The sequence below is a fragment of the Stigmatopora argus genome, chromosome 2, assembly GCF_051989625.1.
Source record: "Stigmatopora argus isolate UIUO_Sarg chromosome 2, RoL_Sarg_1.0, whole genome shotgun sequence".
NCBI classification, from domain to species: Eukaryota; Metazoa; Chordata; class Actinopteri; order Syngnathiformes; family Syngnathidae; genus Stigmatopora; species Stigmatopora argus.
This window is the reverse complement of record NC_135388.1, coordinates 280,446-293,521: the sequence shown is the minus strand read 5'-3', so window position 1 is coordinate 293,521 and position 13,076 is coordinate 280,446. Positions and strand designations below refer to the sequence as shown.

General features: G+C 50.4%; 1 protein-coding gene across 3 annotated transcripts in view; it reads left to right on the top strand.

The window, feature by feature from the left end:
• The window catches only part of znf536 (zinc finger protein 536), a 278,695-nt gene that overhangs the window by 237,978 nt on the left and 27,641 nt on the right, over positions 1-13,076 (top strand). For all 3 annotated transcript variants that reach the window (XM_077620102.1, XM_077620101.1, XM_077620100.1), the window contains one exon: positions 6,993-8,501. In XM_077620102.1, the coding sequence (XP_077476228.1) occupies positions 6,993-8,501 (1,509 nt within the window). The remainder of the gene's footprint in view (positions 1-6,992; positions 8,502-13,076) is intronic.

The following is a 13,076-nucleotide window of genomic DNA, read 5'->3' as shown; positions in this document are numbered from 1 at the left end:
ACTGGGAGGATGGCAGCCAATGAGCAACACTTTCCCACTTTGGGATGTCCACTCCTAAACCCTTTTTTTAAAAGTCCGATTTCCCTCCTCGAAAGAGCCGAGAACCCCCGTTTTGGCCGACGTCAACGTTTGGGGCCAAGTTGGAGCGCCCAAGAAGGCTTCAAAGTGCGTAAAAAAATAAATACCGTATTTTCACGACTATAAGGCGCACATAAAAGTCTAAAATTTTCTCCAAAATAGACAGGACGCCTTATAGTCCAGTGTGCTTTATATATGGACCAATACTAAAATTGTAATCACGATAAAATCAAAAGAATCAGTTGATAGGGTACACCGACTCTACTATTTTCCCGTAGACAAAGTACTGTGCAGTGACTGCTGGGATATGTAGTAGTTCTTTTGTCAATCCACCCAATGGATTGTGGCCTGTATACATCGACATCAATACAGCTTGACGAAGCATGGAAAGCACCGTTGGAAAAGTTACGCTAGCTACCAGCTAGCTAGCTAGCGTTTTCGATGACTCATTTGGACAATTGTTCAATTTGGACACAGAAAATGAGGACTTTGATGGATTTTTGAGGGATGATGTGAGTAAGTTGTAAAATGGCTAAATAAAGTACAACCCAACTCAGTTTTGCTTCCGTTGCCTTTTTAAAAATGTCTTTTTAGCGTGTGGGTGTAGCGTGCAAGAACTATATTTCCCAGCAGTCATTGCGCTTCGATGTTCATCCATAGATTATATATAATATATATGCATCTAAAAAAAACGATGTGTGCTTTTTGTGTTTTAAAATACAGAAATAGCACTCGTTACTGACACTGCGGCTAAAAATACAATGCGCCGAATAGTCGTGAAAATACGGTAAATAAAAAAACCTCCCAAGCGGCTTCGCTCTTGATCCGGATTGACTCGAGTCAAATTTGACACGTGGTCGCAGTCGAGACCGAGACAGAGCGAGCGAGGGAGGGAAGGAAGGAGGGAGGGAGGGAGGCTCGGTAGAGAGGCATTCTGTTTTTCCAGCTGTTTGGCGGAAGACGCCGCCATTTATCTTCCGGATCATTAAAGGAGCTCTTCGGGGTTAAGTCCCCGTTTCCGCCATTTGCGAGCGCTGTCTTGGAGGAGCGGCGGGCGAGGACAGCTGCGCCGTCATCCGTCAAGGGGGACATCTGGGGAGGCTTCGGTGGGGTGGGGGAGGCCGTGGTGGGGGGTTTGGTGGGGGGACCCACTCTACGATACGTACTGTATCGTACGTAGCGCCTCGCAACATTACGCGCCATTTACAGCTAAAGGTCACCGTGTCGCCGTTAATCCGCTTTTAATTGATACGGGCGAGAACGCCGCCGTGGGCGGGGGGAGGGGATCTTTAAAAAAGTGGGAGACGGGAGAAGTTTGCGCTCGGTTCCATCGCAAATTTCAGCGCAAATTTCAACGCAAATTTCTGCCTACAGCCAATGTTCCCTCTATTTTTTTGTTTGTCTGGGCAGAAAGACAACGTCCCTGAGCACACTGAGTACCGGTGTGAGCAATGTCATCATTGCTCGCTATGGGCACACACCAGAATCACACCTGCCATAAGCAGGTGTATGTCTACCTGTGGCGGGCCGTCAGGGCCTTCAAGGCCTTCTCTGTTGGCCTAAGAAATATCTGAACCATACATTATATTTTGTCCATCAATACTTATGAAATAATTCCTGTTAGCTTCCTTTCATTGCCTTTCCCCCCTGTTTGCACTGCTTCCAAATGTGTCTTTTCATATTGAAGCATTTAACCAATCACATTTCAGCCATTATTTGTTGCCAGGGTCAGAAATCTGCCTCAAGGCCTTCACCATCAGTTCTGCAGGCTCTGCTGCATTAAACAAGCGTCGATAAGACTGTTGCTTTAACCAATCAGATTTCGAGTTGAAATCACCCCCTGGCCCAGTTGTAATGTCTGAAAAGCTCCAGTATTTGTATTTAATCAATAAATGCTGCTAGGAAATGGATTTTACCCCCATTTTAGTGCAATTTTTGCCGTTTCACGTATGGACGTATATGGACGTATCGACGTTCATCGCTGTCTTTTTCCCGGGGAAATGATACTCCGGGCCCGGTTGTAATATCTGAAAAGCTCCAGTATTTGTATTTAATCATTAAATGCTGCTAGGTAGTGGATTTTACCCATTGAAGGCGCTACGAGAAAATGCACGGACCGCCACTGATATCTACTACACATAAAGGATTTAGTAATAATAAAATGTAATGATTAATATCTATGAATGGGCGGCCCGGCGGATGAGTGGTTCGCGCGTCGGCCTCACAGCTAAAAAAAAAAAAAAAAAAAAGGATTTTCTTTTGTGTGCTCCATATGATTTGCTGTGCGCAGAGAAGACGAGAGTAGCGCGCAATTGCGCACGCGCGCAGCTTAGAGGGAACATTGTCTACAGCCGTGGTCTATTCCAATGTCGTCGCCATTCCTTGTAGAAAGTGTCAAAATGTAGCATTTGATGGCGCAGGCCCCTTTGGTGGCGTTCCTGGCCCCGCCCCGTTGCGCCCCATCTTTGACTTTCCCTCTGATCTCAATTTGTTTCACACATCATCGCCGTTTTGGTCGCCATTAAAATTTAATGCGCGACAAGGAGACGCGGCCCCAGTGTGGATGTTTATTTGGCCGGACGCGGCTTTTCCGCACGTGAGAGCCAGCCGGCGGGGCCACGGAAGCCCTTCAATTACCGCCGCGTACTCGTGGGCCATCCGGTCTGATCCGGGAGCGGATCCGCTCCGGGTTTTTCCCTCCCGCGGCGAGAGAGCGGTACTAACGAGCCGCCGACGGCCGGCGGAAAGGAACGCGGCGAGCTCGGATTTAGCGGCGGTGGAGGAGAGGCGCCGTCGCGCGGAGTAGGCAAATATCCACCAGCGGCCGTATTTGGAGGTGGCTAACCGCGGACGGACGGCTAATGAACACGCCGCGGAGGGTGATATTTCATTATACAAATTAATGCTCACATTTTAATGGGAAAGTCACATCATGAATCTCGGCTTCAGTGACAGCAATTAGAGGGCCAGATTGTCCCCTTCTGGACAAGGCGCGATTTAGCGGTAAGCATCTGCGAGCGTGTGTACGTGCGTGCGAGCGGGGGTGCGTGCGTGGAAAGCAACAAAAAAAAAGAATCATCATTAAAAATAAAATTAAAATAGAAAAAATAAGCCCTCTGCCTGTGACAATGGTTTCTCTGCCATTTAACCTTACCTTAACCTTGTCATCAACAAACACGTTGGCCCCTCCCCTCTCTCTTCCCCTAGCTTAGCGTGTATGCTAGCCCCTACGCTAGCCCCTACTCTTCAGTTTGGCTGCATTTAAAAGCCCGCGCAAATCACTCAAGCAATGTTTCGGTCTTCATTTTCCGAGACGTCTACTATTGAAAAGTTGGCATTAGCTTAGCTATTTCACTGCTAGCCCAGGTCACAAAGTATGTGTTGTGGCGGTTAGAAAAAGAGGGAAAGAAATTTGCAAAGCAGCTCATGACAGGCCCATCCATTTAAACTGGGAGCTGGTGGGATGCGACCGCTCTTCCCAGTTCAAATGGACGTCAGCGTCGGGGAAAGCTACGCGAGCTTGAGCGGACGGCTAAACAAAACACGCAAAAACGATTTGCTCACAATGTGAGTCGATTGGATTATTGCAAGGTCGTTTCGACAGGTCGCCACAAAAACAACAACAAATGGGGATGCTGGGAGTTCTGGCAGCAACTTGGCTGACACCCAGGAAGTCGGGTTTAGGCTCCCAGGGTCGGGGTTAAAGGTCACGCGCAAAACGCTAGCCAATCAGAAAATGTACACAAGTAAAAAGTGAGACTTGTTAGCGGTGACCATGTAAAAAAAAAAACAGCAGTTCACTTTTGAACGCCAGAAATCAGAAAGCGAGCTCCTTTCTCTTTTTGGCGACCTCGTTGTCACTTCCTGTTTTTCCCCCGCATTTGAATGGTGGAGTGCCGAGTGGAAATCCTTCACAGCTGAAACACATCAACGCCGGATTCTTTTCTTCTTCTCGCTTGTCATTTTGCGGTGAGCTCAACAAAAGACCACCCGGGTGGCGAGAGCGCAGACCCCCCCCAACCCCTCGTGAGGCCCGAATGGGGTCCAAATTATTATACTTTTTTTTTCCAAGATGGCGCCGTCACGCCAGTTGAGACCGAGGAGGGAGACGGCGACAATCGCCACGAGTCGGCGGACGGGGACCGGCTAATGAGGTGTTCTCGGACTAACGGGGAGCGACCGGAGCGTGCGTTTTCGTCGCTCGCACGTTTTAGAGAAGGCGCGACTCGGAAGCCGAGACCATCTGCGTGTCGCTCAAATTTCTTTCGTCGGTACGAGATGGAAGGGAAGGGGGGAGGGAGTAAGGGATGGTGGTAGGAATCCAGAGTGTCGCCGTCTGATTGATTGACGGCCTTTTTGACGAAGAGAGCCACAAACAATTCCTATTTTCCAATGTTATTCCTTGTGAGCCATACTACCAATTTAAAAGTCAAAATACATACATGTAAACGAGTGCCTTTTCAATTTTTTCTTTAGTCATTTCACCACTTTTAAAGTAGAAAAAAAGAATATTTTTTAAAATATTCTTATGCTGTTGCTCATCAATGAAAGGATGCATTCCATAAGAGTCTACTACAAAAAAAATGAAGATTAAAGCAGTTCTAGATGTAATATCTCAGTTCTGTCACCAGCAATTTCCATATTTTAGCTCACAGGTTAGCAAAGAGCCACATGTGGCTCCCGAGCCATATGTTCCCTACCCCTGCTTTAAACCATACCATTTGCCATTTTTTTTTATTATTGGGAAAGCCCTGGATGGATTTAGGCGCCGTTTGGCAAAGGAGATTGAAGAGTTGTCGTTGATTGGATGGTTGCCATGGCGCATTGACAGCTTTTAACAAAAACGGACGCGTCGCCTTGGCGGAATTGCGCCAGGAATTTGGACCCGATGCATTTCCGCGGAAAGACGGCGTCTGAAGGGCGTGATTGGAAACAAATGGATTCAAATTCATTGACTATAAACTCAATATGTTTCATTCATCGCTCTACCATTTATTGCATTGTAAAAAAAATCCAATTTTTCATATTTCATAGCGCCTTTCCATTTACAAGACTTGGTTAGATCTTCGAAAAAAACATTCCAGCGGATATCCGTCGTCGAAGGCCAGCGATACGAAAGTCCACCCAGAATCCAGATGCGCCTCCATTTTTTTGGCGGTTCCCTCCCACGAGTTCTGCGTCGTCGCCGTTGAAAGGCGAGCGTACGTTGGCGACCCCGAGCGGGACGGCCACGTGTTATCGTTTGTTTTTTTATGATGGCGAGCGGCTGGCGAGGACCCCGACGCAAAGGCTTTTGGCGCTCCGGTCGCCCCACCTCCCTCGCCCCCGACGGCGAGCGGCGAGACGCGGCGCTCGCCGCTCGGCGCTGACAAGGCAGTGGGTGGTTGGATGTTTATCTTTATGACTCTGGCGCTCGTCGACACTCGTATTAAAGCTGCCTTCATCAGCTCTTCTGCCCCGGCTTTTGTTTTGAGAACTGTTGTTCTTCGAGCAAAGTACAGACGCTCCCCTACTTACGAACATTCGAGTTACGAACAACGGTACATACCAACATGTCTGCAAATTGCGTTTATGTCCAAAAATGTTCGTCAGTTGGATTTTGTATTTTTTTCCGAGTAGTGCTTCTTTCCGCCGCTAATACAGACGACGCCTGGCGCTGTGAGTGCTCAGCTCACCCAGCATCTACCTTCCTCTGCCCAGTTTGTTGCAATGCGGAAGTGCGTGAACGTATCTCCAGTGCGCAAAGAACATTTTTATCATTAAATATCTTGTGCATCCATTATTAAATAGGGTTGGTGAAAAGCGAAAGGCTTCGAGTGAGGGTTGTTGTGCAAGGAAGAGGCAAGCCATTTCATTTGAAACCAAAGTGGCAATAATAACGAAGCTTGATGCGCGTGAGAAAGTGGTGAGCGTTGCACGGGAATACAACTTGAATCGTTTGACAGTCGGTACCATTTATAAACATGAAGATCGAGCGGCAGGACCCAAATATTGAACGTTGCACAAAGTTTGCAAATCAATTGAATGATGCCATACAGTACTACCGCATCATTTATGATGAAAAAAAGAAGAAAACTGTGCAATCGTCGTATAATCGCTTCTTTCGGCCACTTTCTAATACATAAATCTCTCTTTCTATACAGTACTGTACATATTCTCTCCATTTTATTAAATGTTTTTTTTCAGTACAAACCAGTGTGTGTTACTTATACAAGCCTTAAACATACAAATGCACTTATTTATATAAACCTTCAATATACTTATATAGGCCTTAAACATAAATTATAATCCAAAATATAGCACTGAGCAACTTACGAACAAATTCAACTTATGAACAATCGCTCGGAACCTAACTCGTTCGTAAGTAGGGGAGCGTCTGTATATTGTATATGTATCAGCATATCTTTATCTGGAAAAAAGAAATGGCTGAAAATTTGTGATGTCCAGAGAGATAAACACCGAATTTTGAATCATTCAAAAGCTCCTTGAGAACGTTTTTAACACGTTTGCTGAAAAAGTAGAGTAGCCTACAGATTGCCATTTGCGAAGTGACGGCGGCGACCAATCGCGCGTGTGTTCTTTTTGGGGGGTCCGGGGCCGAGAGGAAGACGACGGGCCAGGAAATAGCCGTAAAAATCAGTTGTAATGGGATTTTCCCTGTGAAATGGTCCTCCCCGGGGCTTACAAGAGTGGAAAAAAAGGATGGCGGAAACATCCTCTTTTGTTATTAGCGTTAATGAAATGCGTTTCATTTGGCGCTCTGACCTCCTTTTGCCTCCTCCGGGGAGGTGACGTGACCCTGGGGTCGGCGCGCGGGCCAATCGCTTTTGGATATCCAGCCGCTAATAATCAGGTTAATGATTCGCTCTTTTGCCTTTCTTTCTTTCTGTCTCCCCCCCCCCCCCCCCCCCCAGGAGAGAAACCCTACCGCTGCCCTCATTGCGATTACGCCGGCACCCAATCGGCCAGCCTCAAGTACCACCTGGAGCGGCACCACCGCGAGCGCCAGAACGGCTCCTCCTCCTCCTCGTCTTCCTCCTCGCAAGATCACAAGGACGAGCAGGGGAAGGCGGCCGTCTTCGCCCGCCCCGACGTCCTGCGCAACGTCTTCAAGAGCGCGCCCCCCAACGTGGACTTCCGGGGACACCTCCCGCCGCCGCTCCAGTGGGCGTCGCCGGCCGGCGAGCGCCACTTCGACGGCGACTGTGCCGGCGCCAACGAGGGTCCGCTCCCCGCCGACGGCTTCTCCGACCTGAGCCGGGCCTACCAGAGCATGATGGGCAACGGGGTCCGATTCCAGGGCTCGCTACGCGCCCTGGTGGACAACTTTGTGCTGGGCTCGGCCAAGAGGGACGCCAAGGAGGGCCCGCTCCAGATCCGGGCCTCCCGCCGCTACCCGGACGACGGCGAGCCCAGGGCCAAGCGGGCCGCCCCGGCCGAGCGGGAGGCGTCGGACGAGGCGGGGCGGCGCCCGGCCCCCGGGAAGGCCGGCTCCCAGTTCGAGCCGCTGGACCTGTCGGTGTCGGTCCGGTCCGGCTCCCTGCCCGGCTCCTCCCTGACGGTCCGCGACGACGTGGCCTGGCACGGCTGCCTCTTCTGCTCCTTCTCCACCGCCTCCCCGGAGCTGATGGCCCTCCACCTCCAGGCCAACCATCTGGGGGCGCCGCAACAGAGGGCCGAGGCGGGCAAGGAAGCGCCGCCGGACGTCAAGGCCTCGCTCGGAGACGGAGACGGGAACCGGCCGGGCTGGAACCGGCGCCCGGAGCGGCCCTACGACCCCTTCCAGAGCGACTTTTACAGGCGCTTCGGCGGCCTGTGCGACGGATCATCCCGTCCCCGGGGCCCCCGAGGATACGCCGGCGAGGCCTTCTTGGGAGAGGCCTTCGGAAGCGAGGTCTTTGCGGCCGAGGCCTTCGGGGGCGAGGCCTTCGGGGGCGAGACCTTCGGGGGCGAGGCCTTCGGCGCCGCGCCTTCGGCCGAGAGGAGCTCTTGCGGGGACCCGGACGAGGAGCCGGTCGGCTCCGACGACGAGGCCGTCGAGCCGGGGCCGCCGGTCTCCGCCGACACCCCGTCCACCCCGTCGACCACCCCCGAACGCGGGCGCCGTCCCTCCGACGAGGAGCGGGAAGAGGGCGAAGAGGAGCGAGACGAGGACACGGAGCGTGAAGGAGCGAGTCCCTCCCCGGACGGCGCCGCTTCCGGCGTCGCGCCCTCGCTTTTCCAGCCAGTGTCGTCCCCCGGGAATCGCTGGGGGGCGCAGGGCCCCGGCCTCTCTCCTCCCGCCGAGGCCTCGCCGGGGCTCCCCAAGGGCGACGAGGAGCAGCAGCAGCAGCAGCAGCAGCAGATCAACGTGATGTCGGTCCTCCGAGCCTACGGGAGCGACAACCTGTCGCCCTTCGACGTGAAACGACCCGACGCATCCGGTGAGTCTCCGAGTTTGAACTATCGCGAGTCTTGGGTTTGATGCGCTGAGCGTTTTTGAGGGCGTGGCCTGAGGAGAGGACAAATAGTAGGAATTGAAGCACGTGGGGCCCCAGAAAGCGCAAAGAATAGACCCTTAATAGTCTTCCTCCCAGATCTCATTTTGTCTCCCCGTACCGATTCCGACACTCGGTCGCGTGGTATCGATCCATATTGAACCGATAGCACGAACGGATGGGATGGTAACCTAGATTCAATTGGGAGCAGATGAATGATTGGACTCCACGTCATTGGACATCCGTCATCATCTTGAGCGGCCATGTTGGATGGGGCGACCGAAGAAACAGAGTGGTATTTCTCGATAGCAATGTTAGCGCTGTATTGTTGCGAGTCCTCGAGACCCATTTTTCCGTTTTTTAGCTATTTTAGCGCCGTATTGTTGCGAGACGCATTTTTCCGTTTTTTGGCAATTTTAGCGCCGTATTGTTGCGAGTCCTCGAGACGCATTTTACAGTTTTTTGGGGGGGTGGGGCCTTGTACTCTGACCACACCCGATGAGCGGTTATTTCTGTATTCCCATCCGTATCACGTGTCCAATCCCGTCTCATGTTTTGTCCGTGGCCAAATTGGAACGCTGACTCGATGGACTGTTATTTTTCCGCAAAAGTGCATTGGGTCTCCCGTCTCTGAAGCGATTTGAGTCTTATTTCGAGCGAGTCGGGGAGTCGTCGGCGAGAGATTCATCTTTATTAGCCATGGATATTAGCGGGGAGCGGTCGCCCGCCCGAGCCAGGAGGGAATAACCCGGGCCGGCCCGGTCGGAGCGGGACCTCCCCTGCAGCCTCCCGTGTCTCCTAACTAACTATCTTAGCGTTCATAAAGCCGCCGCCTCCCACAAGAAGGCCATTACTTTGGAAGACTGGTCGATGTCTGAGCTTGTGAAAAATGAACTGCCAGCTTCCATGATTGCGCTCCGGTTACCGCCGCTGCCCGGGAAATCCTTTTTCTCTGGCACTCCCCCCTTTTTTTCTTTTTTTTTTTACTCTTTTTAGCAGCCTGGCCCGCGCTTTAAAAGGGCGTCATGGGCAATGTTCCCTCTAAGCCAGGAGTCGGGAACCTTTTTGACGAAAAGAGCCATAAACAACTGGCATTTTCAAACTTCCTTGAGAGCCATATTCAGAATTTCAAAGTAAAAATACATGAAAATGTGTGCATTTAGAAATCAATGAGTATCAACGAGAGTATGCATGCAGAAGAGTCTAATGAAGAAAAATTAAATCATTAAAAAGGCACCAGCGGTTCCCATATTTTACCACACAGGTTAGCATAGAGCCATATACACCCATCAAAAGAGCCACATACGGCTTCCCTACCCCTGCTCTAAGCTGTGCGTGTGCGCAATTGCGCACTAGTCTCGTCTTCTCTGCGCACAGCAAATCATATGGAGCGCACAAAATAAAATCCCATTTTTTTAATTTTACTTTTTTAATTTTTTTTTATCTTTTTAGCTGAGGTCGACGCGCGAACCACTCATCCGCCGGGCCGCCCATTCATAGATATGAATCATTACATTTTATTATTACTAAATCATTTATGTGTAGTAGACATACACCTGCTTATGGCAGGTGTGATACTGGTGTGCGCCCATAGCGAGCAATGATGATGTTGCTCACACTGGTACTCCGTGTGCTCAAGGAGGTTGTCTTTCTGCCCAGACAAACTAAAAATTAGAGGGAACATTCATGGGAAAAGGTGGCAAAGCGCTCGGAGTCCACGTGGGTGGACGGGCGTTCGTTTGTTGGTTGGCGTCATGAAGCCGAGGCTGAAACTTGAGCACAAATATTCCCCATCATTAGCATCCCGTGACCTTTTCGGAGCGACAACAGACGGACGTTCTGTCGTCATGGATCTGGCTCTCCCGGCGTCAACACGTACGCACGCACGTACGCATTTTGCATCCAGTCTCGTATCGTACGGCTCATCAAGCTCTTTTGTGCGGCCTGACGACGGCGTGGGCCCAACGAGGAATGTTTGACCTTTGCCTCCCGAGGCCCACGTGGCAAAGGCCTCTGCGCCGTGGCATCTTTTCTTACGGGCGGGCTCGGGTATTAAGAGCGTCTTTTGCGGCCATTGTTCCTCCTCGGCAGATCACGTGCCGGCATTCCAAATCGATCTGTTTTTTTTTGGCGGCGGCATCGTCGTCTTCGCCACGCACAGAGGCGGCTTTGTCACGGCTCTTAGAGGCGTTTTCTCCGGAACGCTCCGACATGGAGCCCGAACGGAGCGGAAGCGCTTCAATTTTGCGCCGCTTATCGGCGCGGTTCTTCGCCCGAAAGCCAGCGCGAGCGACAATTTTAAGTCGGCATTGATAAAAAGTACTACAAGTAAAGTCGTCGCTGATAAGTCTTTAACAAGTGGGGATTTATTTTTGAAAAAGGACTGTCATTTTTTTTTTAAGATTGCATTTTTTCATCTACCGCAGGGGTAGGGAACCTATGGCTCGGGAGCCTTATGTGGCTCTTTTGGTTGCTGCATATGGCTCCCAGATAACCTGTCAGTTAATATATGGCGTTCTGAATGCACCAATAGGAGCATCAAGTCTGTGGCCTTGACGCTACATCTAGTGCCGCTTTAATCATTATTCTTTTAATTAGATGACTCTTTATGCATACAGTGATTAGCAACAGTGTAACAATGTTGGCAGAAGAATTCAGGGAGTTTTTGTACTTTCAAAGGGGAGAAATTAGTTTTAAAAAAAGGTGCACATTTTTCATGTATGTTAAATTATGAGAGTATGGCTCTCAAGGAATAATATTTGAAAATATGAATTGTTTATGGCTCTCTCTGTCAAAAAGGTTCCCGACCCCTGATCTACCGTATTGGCACCGTGACCGGATGATTCGTCTAAAGACGTTTCGCCGACGGACGTTTGACAGACGGACAGGTCGCCGAATGGACGTTCCGCCGAACGTTCATTCGGCCGACCGGCCATTCGGCCGAATGAACGTTCGGCCGAACGTCCATTCGCCGACCTGTCCGTCTGTCAAACGTCCGTTAGCGAAACGTCTTTAGGCGAATCATCCAAGTACCATTGGCACGACTAAAATTATTGTGTGGATCAGCATTTTTGATCAATGAAAACCATCAAAGCCATTTTGAAATCCACGCATTCGTCATCAAATGGTTGATTTGGAACGACATTGATGGACGGCGTCACGTGATCCCCGTCCCGACGTCTTATTGGTGAAGGGCCAAAAAATAAAAAGCAGGAGGGTTTCTCCTTTTCGCCTGAAAATGAAGGTGTTTCCATCCATTGAAGCTCAATTCCATTCCTCAAGGAACGTGATTAACGAGCAGCCCTCGGGTCTCCCGCGCGCTGGCCGCGTTGCGTCGATAGTCCGCGATAGACGCCCAATCGCGTGCCCCTTTTCATCCTTCTGCCGTCGGTTTCCGCCAGTTTATCACGAGGAGACGTCTAATCCATGGGAAGCGGGTGGGCCGGTGGGTCGGGTGGCGCCACGTCGCCGCTAGCCCTCCTCCCCGTTCCAACTTGAATTGGACGTCTGTGGCTGACAAGGGCGGCCAAAGAGTTGAATGGACCATTTCTTATTTTAGCCGTTACTCGGATGATTCGCCTAAAGACGTTGCGCCCAGTGGCGGGCCGTCAGGGCCTTCAAGGCCTTCTCTGCTGGCAGTGTATTTAGTTTGTTGAGTTTGTTTGACGATTTTTTCTGTGCATCTTGGGACAACATCATAGCCAGTGGCGGTCCGTGCATTTTCTCGTAGTGCCTTCAATGGGTAAAATCCACTTCCTAGCAGCATTTAATGATTAAATACAAATACTGGAGCTTTTCAGATATTACAACCGGTCCCGGAGTATCATTTCCCCGGGAAAAAGACAGCGATGAACGTCGATACGTCCATACGTGAAACGGCAAAAATTTCACTAAAATGGGGTAAAATCCACTTCTTGCAGCATTTATTGATTAAATACAAATACTGGAGCTTTTCAGACATTACAACTGGGCCAGGGGGTGATTTCAACTCAATCTGATTGGTTAAAGCAACAGTCTTATCGACGCTTGTATAATGCAACAGAGCCTGCAGAACTGATTGTGAAGGCCTTGAGGCAGATTTCTGACCCTGGTAACAAATAATGGCTGAAATGTGATTGGTTAAATGCTTCAATATGAAAAGACACATCTGGAAACAGTGCAAACAGGGGGGAAAGGCAATGAAAGGAAGTTAACAGGAATTATTTAATAAGTATTGATGGACAAAATAAAATATATGGTTCAGATATTTCTTAGGCCAGCAGAGAAGTCCTTGAAGGCCTTGCGGCCCGCCACTGATCATAGCTGAATATTTTGTAGGTGGAAGCGTCGGCGAGCCGATCCGATGGCGCTCCTTACCGAAACCAACGTTGTCACTCGCGATGTCATTATTTCAGCGGCGATTCCCATCGACCGGAAAGACGCTTTGTCGGCCGGGACGAGCTTGACGCGCGTCGAAATGAAACGCGGCGGAAAAAAAACGGTCCAACGTCGGAAGCGCGCGTCTGAAGCAATCAATCTCGG